Raw genomic sequence first — 17,870 nt, forward strand, 5'->3', positions numbered from 1 at the left:
GTGCTTTGGCTTTGGCCTCTCTGCCTGGGGAAGTGGCACTTTGGCTTTGTCCCTTCCACCCAGGTTGGCAGGAATCAGGTGGGCTCAGGCTTTGGCTCCCCCTCCTGGGATCATGTAGTAATTGTTGTCAGAAGAGGGTCACGGTGCAATGAAGTTTGAGAACCTCTGATATCAGAAAGTCTGTAACACTTAAGTAAGGCATGCGTTTACAATCCTGACTTCTTCGCAGGCTCTTTTCTTCTAGAGATGTGCCTCACATGTTGGAGAGATCTCAGAATCATTAGTGTGATTTTTCTGCCTTTGATAGAAGATTCTAATTATATGCACAAGAGTGAAAATATCTTGTGTGCTCTATACTTCGTCCCCTGTAAACTGTTAGTGTGTGTGTGTGCTAATTTCATTCAGCTTTGGTAATTGATCTACCTGAAATATTTAGAAAGATGTTCTTGGATAGCTTTTGTACGTGTGGAGAGGAAAGCTTGGTGTAGAATATTTTAAGCTCAGATGATTTATTTATAACTTCAGAAGGGTTGTAGAAACTTTAGCTGGCCCTTAAAAGACCCAGGAACTAGATACAGTAGAATCAAATACATTATGAACCAAGTCTACTGCTCTCTAAATAACATGGCTTTTAACTAATCTTCACTTCCACTGTCTTAATTTCTTTTTATATAGTGCCATGTTCTTCCCTGCTAAGATTGGTATCTGCAGTGGAACATAATTAATTTCAAGACTTTGTAACTTTATTAAAACTTTTAGTTGTGTTGCTATGATTTTCCTTTGTTCACTTTATTAATCTCAGCAAAGAGTTAAATAGGAGCTGATATCGCCTTTAAATTTGTAGGTTGGAATATGTAGTTGTAGGTTGTGTCCAGATTCACTAAAGGACTTAGATGTATAATGCTTAGCACTACAGTACTGAACTTTAGGCACCTAGAAAATCTCAGGAACAACACTGTGTCCCACCGTGCCTGGGTGTGGCCCCTAGGCTCCCTGTACAAAGAATGGGGAGAGATGTGTACCTTAATGCAGTGCACAAAAGACCGCAGCACTGTAGTGGTATGCCTACACAACAATATTATTTCAAAATAACTAGGGTTTTTTTCGAAATAACTTAGTCTGCATCTACACAGCAGGCAGTTATTTTGAAATTGTCAAAATACTGTAAAGCTGGAGGACTTCTTACACCAACTCCTGTAACACTCATTGTTCAAGGCATAAGGGAAGTCGGAGGAAGAGCGTTCTTTTTCGAAATAAGTGCTGTGTAGACCCTCCCAGTTTCGAAATAAGCTACACAACTGACATAGCTTAACTCGCATTGCTTATTTTGAGTTAAGCCCTGATGTGTAGATGCATCCTAGGTGGGGTAGTCCGCACCTAAACTAGCCCTTGGGAGATGCTGATGGCAGAGTTTGTACTACCCTTGTGCCTCCCTGTTTAATGATTCACAAATGGGAATAACCAGACAGCTGGAGAAGGTGGTGAGTCCCACGTTATATGTTTTAGCCCAGTGGCTTAAGTACTCACCTGGAACGTGAGAGACCAAGGTTCAAATCCTCCCTCCCACGGAAAACATTTGAACAGGGGTCTCCTGTCTCAGGAATATGCTGTAACTACTGAGCCGTGGGAATTTCTGATGTGGAGCTCCTTCAATCTCTCCTCATTTATCCACTGTGGATAAATAATAAAAGACCAAATAAAACAGGGGGACTGGACCCTTACAGCCTTAGAGACAGAGAGTGTGATTCTGCAATCCCGTGGTTAGCATACCCACATGAAAGGTAGGAGACCTGGGGTTGGTCACCCTGCTCCAATTGTTTTTCATTATTTATCCACAGAAGAACACCTTCAACAGGAGATATTGAGGGAGTCCTGTGTGAGAATACCTCATATCTTGGTGGTGAGAGCACCCTCCTGAGAGGTGGGAGACCCATGTTCACATTTTTTCTTCATCTCTGGGAATGAGGGGGGAATTGAACCTGGGTCTTCCCCATTCCTGCCAAGTGCTTCGAATCCTTGAGCTGTAAGGTGGGTGACAGCATCACCACTTCTTCCAGCCTGTATTTGAATGGACCTGATATGGGAGGCTGCCTCTGAGCACACCTACCAAATGGGGCTCTGCATGTGACTTAGATGGGTAAACACCTGTCTTTCCCCCAGTTTGTGGCTCATTCTGGGGCACAGGCAGGAGAGAGGCATCCAGATGCCTAGAAGGGGGTAGCAGCGCACATAGCCAGAGGCCGGAGCATAGACACTGAGCATACTTTTACCTTGAAAACATACTCATTGAGGGTACGTCTATACTAAGAGAAGATTGAAGCTGCTGCTGTCGATCTTCCAGGGTTTGAATTGGTGGTCCAGTAAAACAGCTAATTCAAACTGAGATGGGTACTGGTAGTCCTGCTACCCGTCCTGTCGATGCTGGTAGTCCTGCTTCCATGAGGAATAAGTCTGCAGTGTGGACAGAGCCAAAAGTCAAGTTAAGGTACTTTGACTTCAGCTACACAATTAATGTATCTGAAGTTGCATATCTTAATTCGACCTTATCCCATAGCATAGACATACCCTGAGTGAGTTTAGGCATCTACAACAGTCAACAGTTTTGTGGATTGCAGTGAAGCCAAAACTGGGGCATAAATGTCAAAGATTTACATCTAAGATTTAGGTACAGTCTGGAGTTAAGGTGCATAAGTACCTATCTGGGTACTGGGCCTCCCACTGAAATCTGATTTCAGTGGGATTTTTATAACCTATTTCACGAAGTATAGGATTTAGGCCAACACGAAGATTTGTTGAAAAATCCCACCCATATTTCTTTTGTTACCCAGATAGCAGCATAGTCCTACCGCTGTGTTAAGGGGGCCTCTGCCTTTCCTATCGCCCTGTCCTACCGCTGTGTTAAGGGGGGTCTCTTGCCATCCTGAGGCTGAAACTTTAAAAGCATGTCAATCTGAGCATGGATTACTGGGATATTAGATATCTTTTATTTTTCTTATGTAACCCAATCCTTCCTTTCAAGCAACAGCCCCCATTTCCAGTCATAGTTGCAGTCACCCACTCATCCAAGATTATATCAATCTCTGAGTCAACTGCACAGAGTTGTGATTGAATGCTGCAAACTGTGCTTTCTTTTCCTCTTCCCCATACAAGATGGAGCATTTCTGTGACAGTTGCAGCTAGTAGAGTGGTCTTGATCACTTCTGAAATCAGCTCTCCTGTGTGCACTTAGCTTTTCATTTAGAATGAACCCTGTCACAGTCTATTATAAGCCTCTTAATTAAAATATACCTTAAATGCATTAATTACTGAATACTGTTTTTAATTAGGATCATAACCCCTTTAGATTATTTCAGAAATGATCAACATTTAATCCGTTACAATAATTTTCTATAGTAAGATTGTGGATGTTTAGAATACTAATCTATTCTATAAGCACAGTTACCTTAAGCTGTTTTGAACTTTCATGTAAAACAAAACGAACAAAAATGAATAAATTGAGGTAGTATTTTTAAATGCCATATTGTAGGTATGGGTTTTTTCTGTTTTGGAATACGAATTTCCAGTTATCCAAACCTGGGTTTTCCTCTCTGCTACTCTGACAATGTTTATGCTATCGTGACCCTCCACGCTTCCAAACAGTGACTTAGCAAATGCTAGTACAGTCTGACTGGAGTATAGTTTTTCTATCCTGTCATACATTGTGGATCAGCATTTCTTCTCCTATGGTAACATAGAAGCTGTATTCTAACAGTACAACTGGAGAGATGAGTAGCCCTTACAAAGTGGCTACGTCTACACTGGCCCCTTCTCCAGAAGAGGCATGCTAATTTCAAACTTTGGAATAGGGAAATCCGTGGGGGATTTAAATATCCCACGTGGGATTTAAATAAACATGGCCGCCGCTTTTTTTCCGGCTTGGGGAAAAGCCAGAAAAAAGCGTCTAGACTGGCGCGATCCTCCGGAATAAAGCCCTTTTCCAGAGGATCTCTTATTCCTACTTTCAGGTAGGGATTTCCCTATTCCAAAGTTTGAAATTAGCATGCCTCTTCCGGAGAAGGGGCCAGTGTAGACGTAGCCAGTCTCTTTTTTTAGCTGTACATAACAGTAATGCAAGGAGTATTTTTTTTTTTTAAATGAAGATGTGTCTAAACTGGGTAACCATGTAGTCTTGTTGCTAAATCTTTTTCCTTCCTCATCATGTCCCCTTTCTAAGATTTCGTCTCCCTCGTGCATAGTTTAAAACTTAGACCGTAGATGTTCTGAGACCGCAGTGTCTGGCATGGAATGTGTGTTGGTGTTATCTTTCTTTGAAGCCCACACAGCAAGTGAAATTCCCAAGCTTTAGAGACAATTCCCTTGTTACATAGTAAAACAGAAAAGCTGCCATTTTCTAGTCTGCAGTGAATAGACAAAGTAGAAATTAGTGACATAGCAGAGCCAAAAACTAGACTGGGAAAATATCAGTTCATGAAAATATGATGCACAACTCCAGCGACATGAAAAGCATAGCTGGAGTTGACATACCTTAGTTCAACTCATCCCAGCATCCCCACTGCGGGAGGTCAATAGCAGAAACTCTCCAGTTGACTTCCCTTACTTCTCACAACCCATAGAGTACCAGGCCTGATGGGAGGCCCCATCAGCAGTCAATGTAGAGAGAATTTAATGAACAGATGGTGTTTATTAAAGTCATGGTGAAAACCTAGCAGGCAGCTTAAGCCATCTGTTCAGAGGATGAAAATACCAGTGATGATTTTGTAGGGAAATGACTGAATGGTTGTTAGCAATTCATATTTCCGTGCCTCCCCCACTCCAAAAAGATGGTTCTGAAAACATTTTAAGTTTCACTAAATGCTAGTACATTTTGCCAAAGACAAACAAAAATGGAGAACCTTCGTTGCTGCCCCACACGCCAGCAGGCTTAATAGGCATTAACTTAACTTAAATGCTAGTACAATGGTTCCCAAACATGTCATTGGCAAAACCAATGTTAATGAATTATTTCCTTCCATGACCCCAGACAGCACGGAAGAATGGCATGACCTCCTACATATGGTGTGGGAGAGATCATGCCAAGAGGAGGTCGGGGCGTGGGGATTGTCCTCATGGCATGATCTTGTACTGCTGTGTGGAAGTTGCCATTTTAAATGATGTCCTCCGTGCATCCCAAGCTCTCACACAGTGTACATGCAAGGTCTTGCTCTTTCAGAGCAACCTGGCATCCTCCACATGTGAGGGAGAGCCATGACCCCATGTGTTGATGACATGACCCCATTTGAGGTTGCTACCCACAGTTTGGGCCCACTATGCTACTGTAAACAGGACAACACCATTGCCGGCACTGTTACAGAGGATGCAGTTGAGGCCTATTTCAATGCCACTGATAAATGTAAAACTGTATAGGGCTGTAGTCCTGTAAGTCTGTAACTAGGGCCTGCCCAAATTCGCAGTTCATTTTGGTCAATTTCACAGGGATAGGATTTTTTTAAAAATCTTACATTTCATTATTTCAGCTACTTAGATCTGAAACATCATGGTGTTGTAATTGTAGGGATCCTGAGCCAAAAAGGGGGTGGGGTTTGTAAGGTTATGGAGGGTGATACTGATTCCCTCATTTCTGCACTGCTGCTGACCGCAGTGCTGCCTTCAGTGATAGGCACCTGGAGAACAGCAGCTGCTGGCCTGGAGGCTTTGGGAGAGAGTTTGGGTGTGAGCTCTGGGCTGGGCTAGGGGACTGGGATGCAGGAGGGTGTCAGCTTCCTGGAGGCACCACCCCTGAAGCTCCCATTGGCCACAGGAGCACTTGAGGCAACGCAAAGAGAGCGACACACACACACTCTCTGTCTCTGTCTGTCTGTGTCTTTGTCCCATCCCCCTCTCCCCTCCTGGTAGCTACTTCTGGATTTGGAAGCAGTGTGGCGTGGGTGGCCAGGAAGCCACTTTAACCCCACTGTGCTGGCAGCGGGGGCTCCTGGGCCCTTTTAAATCACCCAGGGTTGGCAGGTGGGTCCTGTGGGGACACTAGGCCCTGAATTTTGGTGGAGCTGGACCCCTGTTCTCTCATTTTGGTGGAGCACAGGCCTATACAACTCAGTGCCCGTGAGGCCAAGGTCCTGTGTCACTCAAACCTATAAACAGTGGAATGGGATCTTTCTCCTAGCCGGGAGGGGGGAGGAAATGCTGAGAAGAGAGCAGTTCTTAAGAACGTAATCCTGATCTGCTTCCTATGCAAGTCCATTTAATGTGGAGTGTGGCCCCACTAATCTAGTTTCCCCACAATTGGGACTTGTCTGCAGGTCTGTTTATCTTACTCTGTTGTATGTATCATTTGTGTGTGTAAAATTAGACACATGGAGCAGGGAATACTTTGTGAGTTTCAAATATGTGAATGGGAGAGACAGAGGGTGTTACCTGCAACTTCTAGATGAGCCACTGTTAAACAATCTTTTGTCCTTTAGTCTGAGCAGTGGTTGGTAGGGAGGGGCCTAAACTCCTTAACACAAGGAATAGGAAAGGAGAGGCCTGGGTCTTTTGGCTGGGCTGCACCTGAAGGAAGGAGCCTGAGACCCCAGGGTGGGGAAGAGAGCCCTGGTTTGGGTAGTGAGCTTAAGTTTGCAGTGAGGTTTCAGTGGAGAATTAGCCAAGTGGTTTTGTTTCTTTTGATTTGTAACCTACTTTGCTTTGCCTGTTTTCACTTACTACTACTAAAATCCTACTGCTTCAACCTAATAAAACCATTTTTATTTTCTATCAAACCCAGTGTAAGCGATTGTTACCTGGAGGGGGGCGCGGCGCAACTAGTGTGGACATTCCCCCCTTGCATTGTTAAAGGTGGCTTACCTAATTCTTTGGGGTTTGATCCTGTCTGGAGAGTGATATCCGAGGAGGCTGGGCCCTAAACTGCACTTTCCTTGGACCTGAAGTGGTTCGGTGTCTGTACTGCTTCTCGGTGGGGGCAGGGACCTCTGCTCGGGGCCTTGGCTGGGGGAGACCAGTGGAGCTGGCCCAGCAGGACTGGGCAGTGAGGAGCCCCGGGCAGTGAGGAGCCCCAGAGAGTGGGAAGGTGCATGGCAGTGGCCGTGTCAGCACCCCAGGAAGCACCCCAGAGGGGTCGTCTGTGACTGCACCCCGTCACAAGGTTCATCCCGCCCCTCTGGTCCCTGCACAGACCTGCTGCAGCCACGGGAGAAGTGCCTCTCTCCACCAGCCCTGGCCCCAGCACAGATTGGCCCTGCACTTACCACAGCCCAGGGAGAAGTGCCCCTTCCTCAGCTGTAACCCAGTCCCACCACATGCCTGTTCCGGACTTGCTGTGGCTAGGAGAGAGTTGTGCCTCTCTGGGCCCTTCTCCCAGCCGCAACCCAGCCCCACTGACCCGAAGAGAGGGAGGTGCCTCTCTCCTGTCCCCAAGCTGCTGTGATGAGAGAGGGCTGGGGGAATCCTCTCTACCTGGGGCAGCCTTCACCCCAAAATCCTCATCCCCAGCACTACCCCAGAGCCTGCACCCTCAGTAGGAGCCCTCACCCCCTGCCCTGAGTCCACTCCCGTGCTCCAAACTCCTTGGTCCTATCTCTGCCTCACACCAGCCACTTGAGTGATTTTGTTTTTTTTTATGTGCATCAACGTGGAAGTCTACATTTTTCAACATATTGTTGACTTTTCACACCAGAAGTCTTCGGAGAATCTGGGTGTCAACTGCATCCAGAGAGCTGAAGATGGTGATATGTGGGCAGGGGGGTATGAGCCCTCTACAAATGTATTTGCTAGGGCAGCCTGGCCTAATGAATGCTGGTCTAATATACACCAGTGTCCCTATGGGAGAGTAAATGTTTTAGAATGGATCCCAGGTAAGGATGTTAAATTGCCATTATTTGGCTAACCGTGTAGTTGATACAATTTGTATCAACTACGTGATTAGTCAATAAGAGCTGCCCACGCTGCAGCTCTGCATTTTAAATGTAGCCCACTGGGCTCTTACTACATTTAAAATGCAGAGACGCAGTGTCCCAGACTGAGCAGTACCAGCTCGTGCTGAGTCCAGCAGCCCCTATTCGTGGTGGCCAGCCTTGTCCCCTGTGAACAGGGATTGGTGCCAGAGCAGCCTCTGTTCCTGATGGACAGGGCTGGCTGCAGGCAAGGGCTATTGCTGGAGCAGCTACTGCCTATAGCCAGCCTGGGCTGGAGCAGCCTACGCAGGCACCTCCAGGGACAGAGGCTGCTGCTGGAGAAGCCTATGCAGGTACCTCCAGGGACAGAGGCTGCTGCTGGAGCAGCCTACGCAGGCACCTCCAGGGACAGAGGCTGCTGCTGGAGAAGCCTATGCAGGTACCTCCAGGGACAGAGGCTGCTGCTGGAGCAGCCTCCCCTACATTTCCCCCTGTTGCCCCTGATAGAGGCAGCAGGAAAGGCGGATGGCACCATGGGGAAAGTGCTGGGGGAAACGAGCTCATAGAGGCAGCGGGGGAGGGGAGGGCAAGTGAGTAATCAATACTCCACTTGATTACCCGATAAGCTTTTGCTTATCAGGTAGTCAAATAGCTGACTATTTGCTCACCTCCCTATCCCAAACTAGTTCCTGGAACTAGTACTGAGGCAACCAGCTGAGGAAATTCATTGCAAAGTAATAAAGGTTTGACTATCATTGAAGTCAAAGGGTCAGATCTCAGGCTTGTTGCCCAGCTGCTTTGCAGTCCTCTGATGGCACAAAGCCAGTGGATATAGCCATCTGAGGATTCCCCAGAACAGAGTTTGTGCCACCTATCCTGGTCCCCCAGCAAAGAGGCAGGCCTGCGTGGTTGTGTCATCAGCTATACCTTATTGCTGCAGTCCCTGAGACTCTAGGCATCTAGGCAAAGAACAATCTTTAGGCTGGAAGCAGGGTGGCTCAAAATTATATTTACTAACCTACCCTGTGCAGCTAAGCTGTGCTCAATGTACACTGGAGGATCCAGCCCAATGGATGCAGGATTGGGCCTATGCCACCTTAGTAGGTATCATATGATCTAGACTCCAGCTGCTTGTGGAATTCTAATTAACAAACGCTGTTCCTTGCACTGTGTCAGCAGGGCTGTTATCATCACTGCTTATGAGAGGACGCAGCAATGGGCAGTAATTTTTGTATCAGTTTGTTCTTCATAAGTCACCATGGTGGAACCCTTCCTCCCCTCCCCCAATATTTGCCAGATAGAAAATGAGAGAAGCAGCTTCCTCCCAATGGGAATTGTGTTGCTCATTCCTAAGTAGTAATCAGCACAGCCAAATTCTACAGTGACAGGACTTCTATAGATGTCTGTAAAAATAATTAAGGCCCTTATTTAGCACATGACTTTAAGTACATGACCAGTCTCACTTAGGCAAAGAATACTGCCCTTGTGCTTAAATGTGTGCACATAAGTACTTTCCTTAATCCGCTCCAAAACCAAAATGGGTATTTTAAGAGTATGTCAGTGAGGAATCAAAAACAAACAAGGAGTAAGAAAATACTTGTGTCTCTTCAAGATGTTACATAATATTTCCTTGTCTTGAAATGTTACTGTAACTATTACATACTGAATACAAATCTGATGGTTGCCTTTGTACATATGAGGCAATGTAATAGCTAACTGGGCCCCAACTTAGAGTAGACAACCAGTGAGTAATGGTTGGAAATCACAGCAAATCATTTATATTAGACTATGAATTTCCTCATTGTGTACATTTAAAATGAAGTTGATATATGGAAACATTAGAGACGTCTAACAGATTTGTACCACGTACCTCGCAACCTGTCAGAGAAACGCTACTTGCACGTAATTTGTTGTAGAAGAGGGAAGAGCCCACCTAAATATTGCATCGCAGTAACTTTGTCTTTGATTGGCTAAAGTTTTTCAAGTTTTTCATTTTAAAAATATGGTATTTCTCTAGTATCTGGTCTGCTGCCTTAAAGGGTGCATGGTTAAAATAAATACACTTTTTAAAACAAACTGTCAATACATTTTCTTAAATTTAGCATTCCCACAGCTTTTGGTGAGCCTGGGTGCTAGTTGGGTGGGCCATAGCTACACCCATGATGCAGGGTGAGATCTTCACCCTTGCTCCAGTTCCTTTACACCAGATAAAAATGAAGGAGCAGCATAAAAGGGCCCTGAAAGCCAGTGATCCAGAAAGAGGATTCTCCCAACATAGGCACTGCAGAGACATCTGTAAGACTGTCCTCTGAGGAAAGGCTTAAGGCATGTGTGAGAAATTGAAGGGATGAATCAACAGTGGAACCATAGTAAAGTTGCCAGCACTGACTGAAGCTATTCTGGGAAAAAAATTTTCCCCTCAACATAATGTAATGCCATTCATTGTACTGTTCAGGCCATTCACAAACATCAAGCAACTATAGAGCAACAATGAACAGCTTTAAACCTTATAACATTTCATTGTAATTAAGTATTTATATTTTTACCTCAGAGCACATAATGCCTTCTGCTGTAACCATGTTGATTTTACAAAGCCAGTTTTTGAATGCCCATTTCTTTGCACCATTCATCTTTAAAATAGCAAAAATACTTTTTCCTTCTTCACTGTGCCACTGTTCAAATGCCCCTCACCACCGTCATTCATGTTTTAGGTTTTTGTTTGGAATTGTTAGCTAAATAGCTAATGTAATTTTTCTAGTGCTTGGCGGGGAAATGCAGAGAAAAAATAGGTAATGTTCTTGAGCGTCCATACACGTTGGTCATAGTAGTACTACCAGTTTATGTTAAGTCAGTATGCTGGCAAGGAAAAAGAAAAACACAATCAGATGACAGCTGTTATGTTTGAACAATAAATGAACTTCATAGGAATTGTGTGTTCGTTATATTCATTTATTTTCTTAGAGTATCCTATTAAAATCTCCTGGGTTGCTTTCAAGTAGCCACCAGGAGATCGATGCCAATTCCGGTAGACTCCTGGCCAGCCTGGGATGGTTGGCACTTGGCAACTGTAGATTGCAGAAATTCTGAGCAGCAGGTGGTCCTGCCTGCCCCATAGCTACTCCAAAGAGTCAGGTATGCGCAGGCATCTAAAGCTGTCTGAGTTATACCTAAGGTTAGGGGGCGGAAGGAGTCATGGCCAATGTTCCCTCTAATCTTTTCCATCCATGTGTGGAATAATTTTTTTGTGCACTGAGGCATGTATGAATAGGCACCACCGGTAGAAACACAAAACCTAGCTGTGGGCACTTTGCTAATCAGCTGGGCAGCATTTGAAACTCTCTTGAGTGGCTGCACAAGCGTGCAGCTTACAGGGAATGATGACTATGGCCCTCCCACTTTTGAATATGGATGGGCCTGGTCCATTCACTTTTCACCATCTGTCCTGCCCTCTCCCCTCCAGCTAGGCCAGAAGCTGGAGCTTGGACAGGTAAGAGGAATGTTGGGGAGCTTGGCCAGCTATGAAGAGCTGACACTACACCTGCCTAGGGTGGGGATACCCAAAGGCACCCCTGGTCTGTGTCCCCAGCCCCCATGTCACCTGTGCAGGGAAGATGGAGGATCTGTGGCTCTCCACAGCTGCCCAGATGGTTCTTGCCATGGCCTGGCTGCAGCTCTTTGTCTCCTGAGGCCTGCCCCCAAGCCAAGCTGGGTGGAGTAAGAGCTGCAGTAGCTGCTGTGGAGAGCCACAGGCCCTTCACCTACCCTGGGAGGGTGACCTGGGGGCTTGGCCAGGGACAGGATCTTAGGGGGAGGAAAAGGGACAGAGGCAGGGCCTTGTGGACTTTTAGGAAGAATTTGTTGCCCTTACCTGGGGCTACTGCCCCTCCTCCCCCAAAGCAGCTCAGGACTGCGAGGGTGAAAGCATGACCCCCGCTCCTTTCCCTCTGGCCTGTTAATTCTCTGTTTCACTTGTAAGAGGTGCAGCACAGACTCTCACCTGCATTAAGTTTTTGGCAGTTTTGTTTTGGTGTATGTATGTTGAATTAAAATTTTAAAATCTAAAATTAAAATATATGCAAAACAATATGCAGCATCTGGTTTTTGTTTTCCAAGAAGTGGATTCAGACTGGGACATGAGATAACGTTTATTCTGCTTTAACTCTCATGTTGTTTTCATGATAATGTTATGCATGTTGCTGCACTATAATCAGTTTTATGTAAACAGTGCATTGTCCCCAGAGTGAGTTTAGAGAAACATACACCCACTGTGTATCCACAGATAATTACAGTTTTAGAAACAGTATTTAAAGCATTATACCCTCCTCATAAAGCAGCAGCAAGATGCACTAAAAAACAGGACAGAAAAGTGACTTAGTATAGATTAACTAGTTTCATTTTGTTGTTTTACAGGCCCTACATGTCCATTGGAACACTACGTGATCAAGTCATTTATCCAGACTCAGTGGATGACATGCATGAAAAAGGATACCAAGACCAGGATCTGGAATGCATCCTACACGTTGTTCATCTGTATCACATAGTTCAAAGAGAAGGAGGTAAATCCTGTATTTTAGTAAATAATTGACCATCTCATAGGCATAGATGTTAGTGAAATATTATGAAAATATTGGGCCCAATTCTCCTTCTCACTCCTATCTTAAAACATTGCAGCTCCATTGATTCCCTAAAATGCAAGAGGAGAATCAGATTCATTGTCAACTATCAGTCACTCCTCCTATAAGGCTTTGACCAAAGCAGGCACATTTTAAGTAGTAGTTTCTACAAGCATCCCCAGACTCTACTACTTGGAAATAACTAAACTACAGTGAGTGCCCTTAGATCCATCATGTTTTCTACTTGCCACGTAGATTACCATGGTGTTCTCAGTATTCCTCATTCTAAGAATAGAGGACACTGTAAATACCTTTGCTCAGTAAATGTCAAGATATTAATGTCTCCTCTTGTATCTAGGGGGCTGGAGCACTGATGTCAGAATATTTTTTGACATCTGTTGTGTTTTCCTGTAGATTATTTTCACAGTTGTGGTCCCATCAGTCACTTAACTGATTCCCTTTGCCATATGCTTCACTAATTGAATAGTGACAGAGCTATTAGCATTTTAAAAAGCAGCATACCCAGGAGAAAGTTGTTGTCCAGCAAGCTGTGCAGCTGTAGGTTGTGCTCCTTTAGGAGGACGATACTTTAGGTGCAGTGATTCATTCTCATGGAGACCAACTGTAACATTCTCATAGCATAGTTCATCCCCAGTGGCTCAGGCAGTAGGAAACTCTAGGGTAGTGTTGAATTCCAATGGCATGGGAGTCAAGTACTCTGAAAAAAACTGGCTGTTGGTTACTTTCCAAAAGCCATGTCATATTAGTGATTTTTTGTGGTACAATGGAGAATGGATAGTACGTGTTCCTGAGTTAGTAATCACTTTTGTCCCTGTGTATAGTCTGTACACTATCTATCCCATTTTTCTCATTCCACAATCTTGCATTCTATTCTTATCTAGGTAACATATCCCCCGTGAACAATTTAATGGTTGCATGACTTAGTGACATAAAAGCCATGTTGGTTCTGCCCTTTTTGGTTATTGGGACATTTCCCTGTTCAGATAAATATTTGAAAATAAAATCAAAGTAAATTAAATGTGCTTTCATTCCTATTCACATTCAGCACTCACATCTGTTAATATAACAGCATGAAACATTTACCAGAAGACTAAACCTGTTAGCCGGAGTTAGATGCAGAAAAGTCAAAGGAGCCAATAAAATAAATTGAGAATTAAAAATAGAACTATTAATAGTTTCAGTTCAGCTTCTCTTCCAATAACTGCAGCAATGAAAGCACTAAGCTGTGACTGTTATGAGCAGCAGCTGAATGGACCCTGGAGATTGGGTGCGGAGGAAGTAATGTCAAAATAGACCCAAAACAAAATGCATTATATAGTCAGAGTTTAACAGGAAGGTTGGATATGTTTTTCCCCTGCTTTTTTATACTATCTTTCCATTATGAACTATTTTTCATAGTGGAAGGATATGTTACAGACTCTTCTCCAAATAGTTTTAGAAATCTTTTTAAAAAGAAAAAGACATTTCATATCAAACATGGTGTGTGTTCCTAGGCTGTCAATGTTTTCTTAAAGTTTATGGCAAAGCAAAATGCTTTCAACTACCTGAGAGATGCACCAGTAGCCTATGAATTACTTGCTCTTCTATATCTAAACACATGTATAGAATAGTGCCTGTTCTGTGGGACTACTCAAATGGTGGCCCATTAATAAAAATTGTGGGGTGAGAGTTAGTGGGGTTACAAATTGTTGTAATAAACCACAACAGTAAGGTGTTTACAGTGTACCATGAATTTGGTAGGGCCCTAGTCATACTGCAAAGCAGCAGAAGGGTTCCTGACCAGGAAATGCTGTTGCACAGACTGACTTGCAGCTCTGTCAGGGTGTCACAGAGGAGTGGGGAGTCACTAGGTCCTGCACCCCCATCTGCAGCCAGATGTGACACTCAGCCAGCAGATAGAACAGAAAGTTTATTTGTTCACAGGGATACAGTGTAGCACAGACTTGTTAGCACAGGAACCAGGAGCAGCCAGTCCATCCAAGTACAATCCATCTTGGTGAGAGCGGGGCCCAGAGCCAGTGCCCTGGGCATCCTCCTTGCATCCTAAGCCAGCTGAGGCTAACTCACACACCCAGCAACCGGTCCCAGCCTGCATGCAGCTCTGCCTCCTCCTCTGTCCCCTTCCCTGGCAAAAGGAGTTATCTGGTTGCATCCCTCCCCCACTCTCTACACTCAGGTTAGAAGAGAGCCTGAGCTATCGAGTATGTGCTGGGCTGGGGCAGCCACCCCCTCAGTGACAGTCACACCCAAAACTCCCATCCCCAGGTGGGCATGGGTGCAGTGCCCAGGGAAACTGAGGCACACACAGTGTTACAACAGAGCAGCACATGACAGTAGAAATTGCATACAACATAAGTGAACAGAACATATACAATCTTCACTTTGTGTCACAGGGTCAGTGAAACACCTGTACCCGGGGAGCCATCTGACATAGGTCTTGCTTGGAGATGGGTTGCTCCAGCACACTGAGCATTAAGTCACTACAGGGTACAGTGGAGAAGTGAGTCAGGACAGCTGAGTGCACTGCCCTGGTCTGGCTGCAGGTTTGCCTCACATATCAGATGACTGGCACTTACCCTTGTTTTCTAACCAGTGTACAGCCAGTTAATTTATACCACCACTGGATATGATCCCAGATGCACAGAAAGGACAATGACTGATACAGCGTCTACTCAGCTGAGGGAACCTAATATTGTGTTTATTTATAAAGTCCACACCACAATGCTGTGAAAGTGTTCAGGAAGCTGTTCAATAATTTCACAATAAATTAATAGAAACATAATATATATTAGAAATAATAAATAAAGCCATATTCAACATCTGATGCTGAAAGAGACAGCCAGTAATCTAGTGTAAAAAAAGTAAATATGGGTCTGTAGAGCTTTAATTCCCCACCCTGAGTCAAAATGTGTACATATTTAGCAATCGTCAATAGCACTGCAGCCTGAGACTCACTGATCAATTTGTTACATTATAAAAGCCTCGGACATCTGTTGTAATCTGCTTAGTACATGTTCAGTTTTGTGGTTCAGAGACTGGTGAAGTACTAAGCAAATGGAACTAGTTCATGGCTTTGCAGCATCCTGGCTTCTTATTTATTTTCATTTTACATTGCAGTCGCTCCAAGAGCCTTGTCAGGACTTGGTTCCCTCTGGCCTCAGTACTATACGGCCACACAGATAGATAACAGCCTATGCTCCAAGAAATTATCAGTCTAATTTTAGATTAATGAAGCTGCACCACCACTGACCCTCAGGAGCTCTCTATTCCAATTTGCCCATTTTTCAGGGTTTAAAAGAATATGTAACTATCTACTGACCCTTTTGCAGCAGCTAAATGGACACCCTAGCTATATAGATAGGACTCATGGGATTACTTTATTGCATTCCCAAATATTCCCAGAACAAATATCGTCTTTATGTTTTTGAAAGCATGAGATGATGATCCAGGATCCCATGCAAGGAAGTGAATTGGTGTTGCAATCATATTTACAGTAATTTAGACATGACCTTCTACTTATGTTGCCCTGGCTGTTAAATGTGTGCCATTCTGGGGGTTTGGCTTGGTTGGGATTTTTTGCTTGATAGCTTTGTTACATATATTCTGTCATGTGACTTAAGCCAACTTTTTAATTGTGAAATGTCTCTAACTTCATTTCAAATCCCACAAACCTGGGCATTTTGCCCTGATAAATGGAGGCCCACTTCAGGACCAGAGGAGGAGTTTACTAAACGGGTCATGTTCCCCCCCATTTTCTAAAAACCTCCTTCCATAACTCTTGCATCGTATCTGGGTTAGACTGTCGGTGGGCACAGCTCCCACTCTGTATATGCACACACACAGACCCCTTCAGATTGAGAGCATCTATCCCACTACATTCCCGGCGTTTCCTTTCTTCTTAACATAAAAAGAGAGAATATAAACAACAGTCTAAGCTACTTCTTCAATGCAGTTGTTCACATGGCTACTACTCTGTCCTTTCCCCTGTTCCTTTTGTCTTAAAGAGACACCAAAGTGTCTGTCCCCTCCCTTGGTTGGAACTCACTAGACCCATGGTTTCTGTCTGCTAGGGTGAGTCTGCAGCATAGCATTCCATCTCTGTGCTGTGCTGGGACATGGCACCTAGCACATCCAGTCACAAAGAGCCCTTCCTGCAGTTATCACCAATGGCAGCATTCACCTCAATGGTAACGCGAGACAATAAAGCAACTTCCTTAATAGGAAATCAGCCGATAGGAAGCAATTTACATCCAAAATATTGACAGCCAGTTAGCTCCTCCAGATTTGAGTCAGATATATTTCTAAGGAACAGTAGATCTTGGGATTGAAAAAGTTGTGTATATGTCATTTACACACATGTACATATATGAATAATGTCACTGTGTTACTATATATTTTACAATCTGATAGACAGAAAATTCTACAAATTCACGTGCAAGAATTACTGATTCCCATTTTTATTCTCCATCAGAAGACTTACTAGGGCTTCTTAAAAAGTCTGTATATAAAAGTCTTCTTATAAAGGCACAGCCCTGATGGGCCCCGGCACAATTCCAGCAATTCTGTACCCAAAAGCCTACAGCATCCTTGCAAAATCTTGCTTGTACTTCCCCATCCATAGCCCAAAGCCATAAATGACACAGCCTAACTTGCTTGTTCAACCTTGTTAATGGTCTTATCTGGTGACTGTTTGTTTTGGACACAGGCAGCAGAAGCAGCAAAAGGTCTTTGTTGGTCTCTTTATTCCTCTAGTTACAGTGCTTTGAGTTGATCTGGAAATATAGAATCATAGAATCATAGGACTGGAAGGGACCTCAAGAGGTCATCGAGTCCAGCCACCCGCCCTCAAGGCAGGACCAAGCTCCGTCTACACCATCCCTGACAGATGTCTATCTAACCTGTTCTTAAATATCTCCAGAGAGGGAGATTCCACCACCTCCCTTGGCAATTTATTCCAATATTTGACCACCCTGACAGTTAGGAATTTTTTCCTAATGTCCAATCTAAACCTCCCCTGCTGCACTTTAAGCCCATTACTCCTTGTCCTGTCCTCAGAAACCAAGAGGAACAAATTTTCTCCTTCCTCCTTGTGACACCCTTTTAGATATTTGAAAACCGCTATCATGTCCCCCCTTAATCTTCTTTTTTCCAAACTAAACAAGCCCAGTTCATGAAGCGTGGCTTCATAGGTCATGTTATCTTCCTCCTCTTCCACCTCCTCTCCCACTTGTCAGACTGTCTGTCTCTCTCCTCTGTAAATGATTGACTGGGAGAAAAATCCTCTAGATTCACTTTTTCCCTTTTAAAAATAATTTCTCATTTTGCATGGTTCTCTCTAGCTTAATTTTAT

At 44.2% G+C, this 17,870-nt stretch overlaps 1 protein-coding gene across 4 annotated transcripts in view; it reads left to right on the forward strand.

The window, feature by feature from the left end:
• ABCD2 (ATP binding cassette subfamily D member 2) overlaps window positions 1-17,870 on the forward strand; it is a 60,490-nt gene that overhangs the window by 29,861 nt on the left and 12,759 nt on the right. For 2 of the 4 annotated variants that reach the window (XM_006120406.3, XM_075927455.1), the window contains one exon: window positions 12,297-12,442. In XM_006120406.3, the coding sequence (XP_006120468.1) occupies window positions 12,297-12,442 (146 nt within the window). Of the gene's footprint in view, window positions 1-1,838; window positions 2,029-12,296; window positions 12,443-17,870 lie in introns of those variants that run through there. The other 2 variants (XR_012903507.1, XR_012903508.1) reach the window with 2 other exon arrangements.

This window comes from Pelodiscus sinensis, chromosome 1 (genome assembly GCF_049634645.1).
Source record: "Pelodiscus sinensis isolate JC-2024 chromosome 1, ASM4963464v1, whole genome shotgun sequence".
NCBI lineage: Eukaryota > Metazoa > Chordata > Testudines > Trionychidae > Pelodiscus > Pelodiscus sinensis.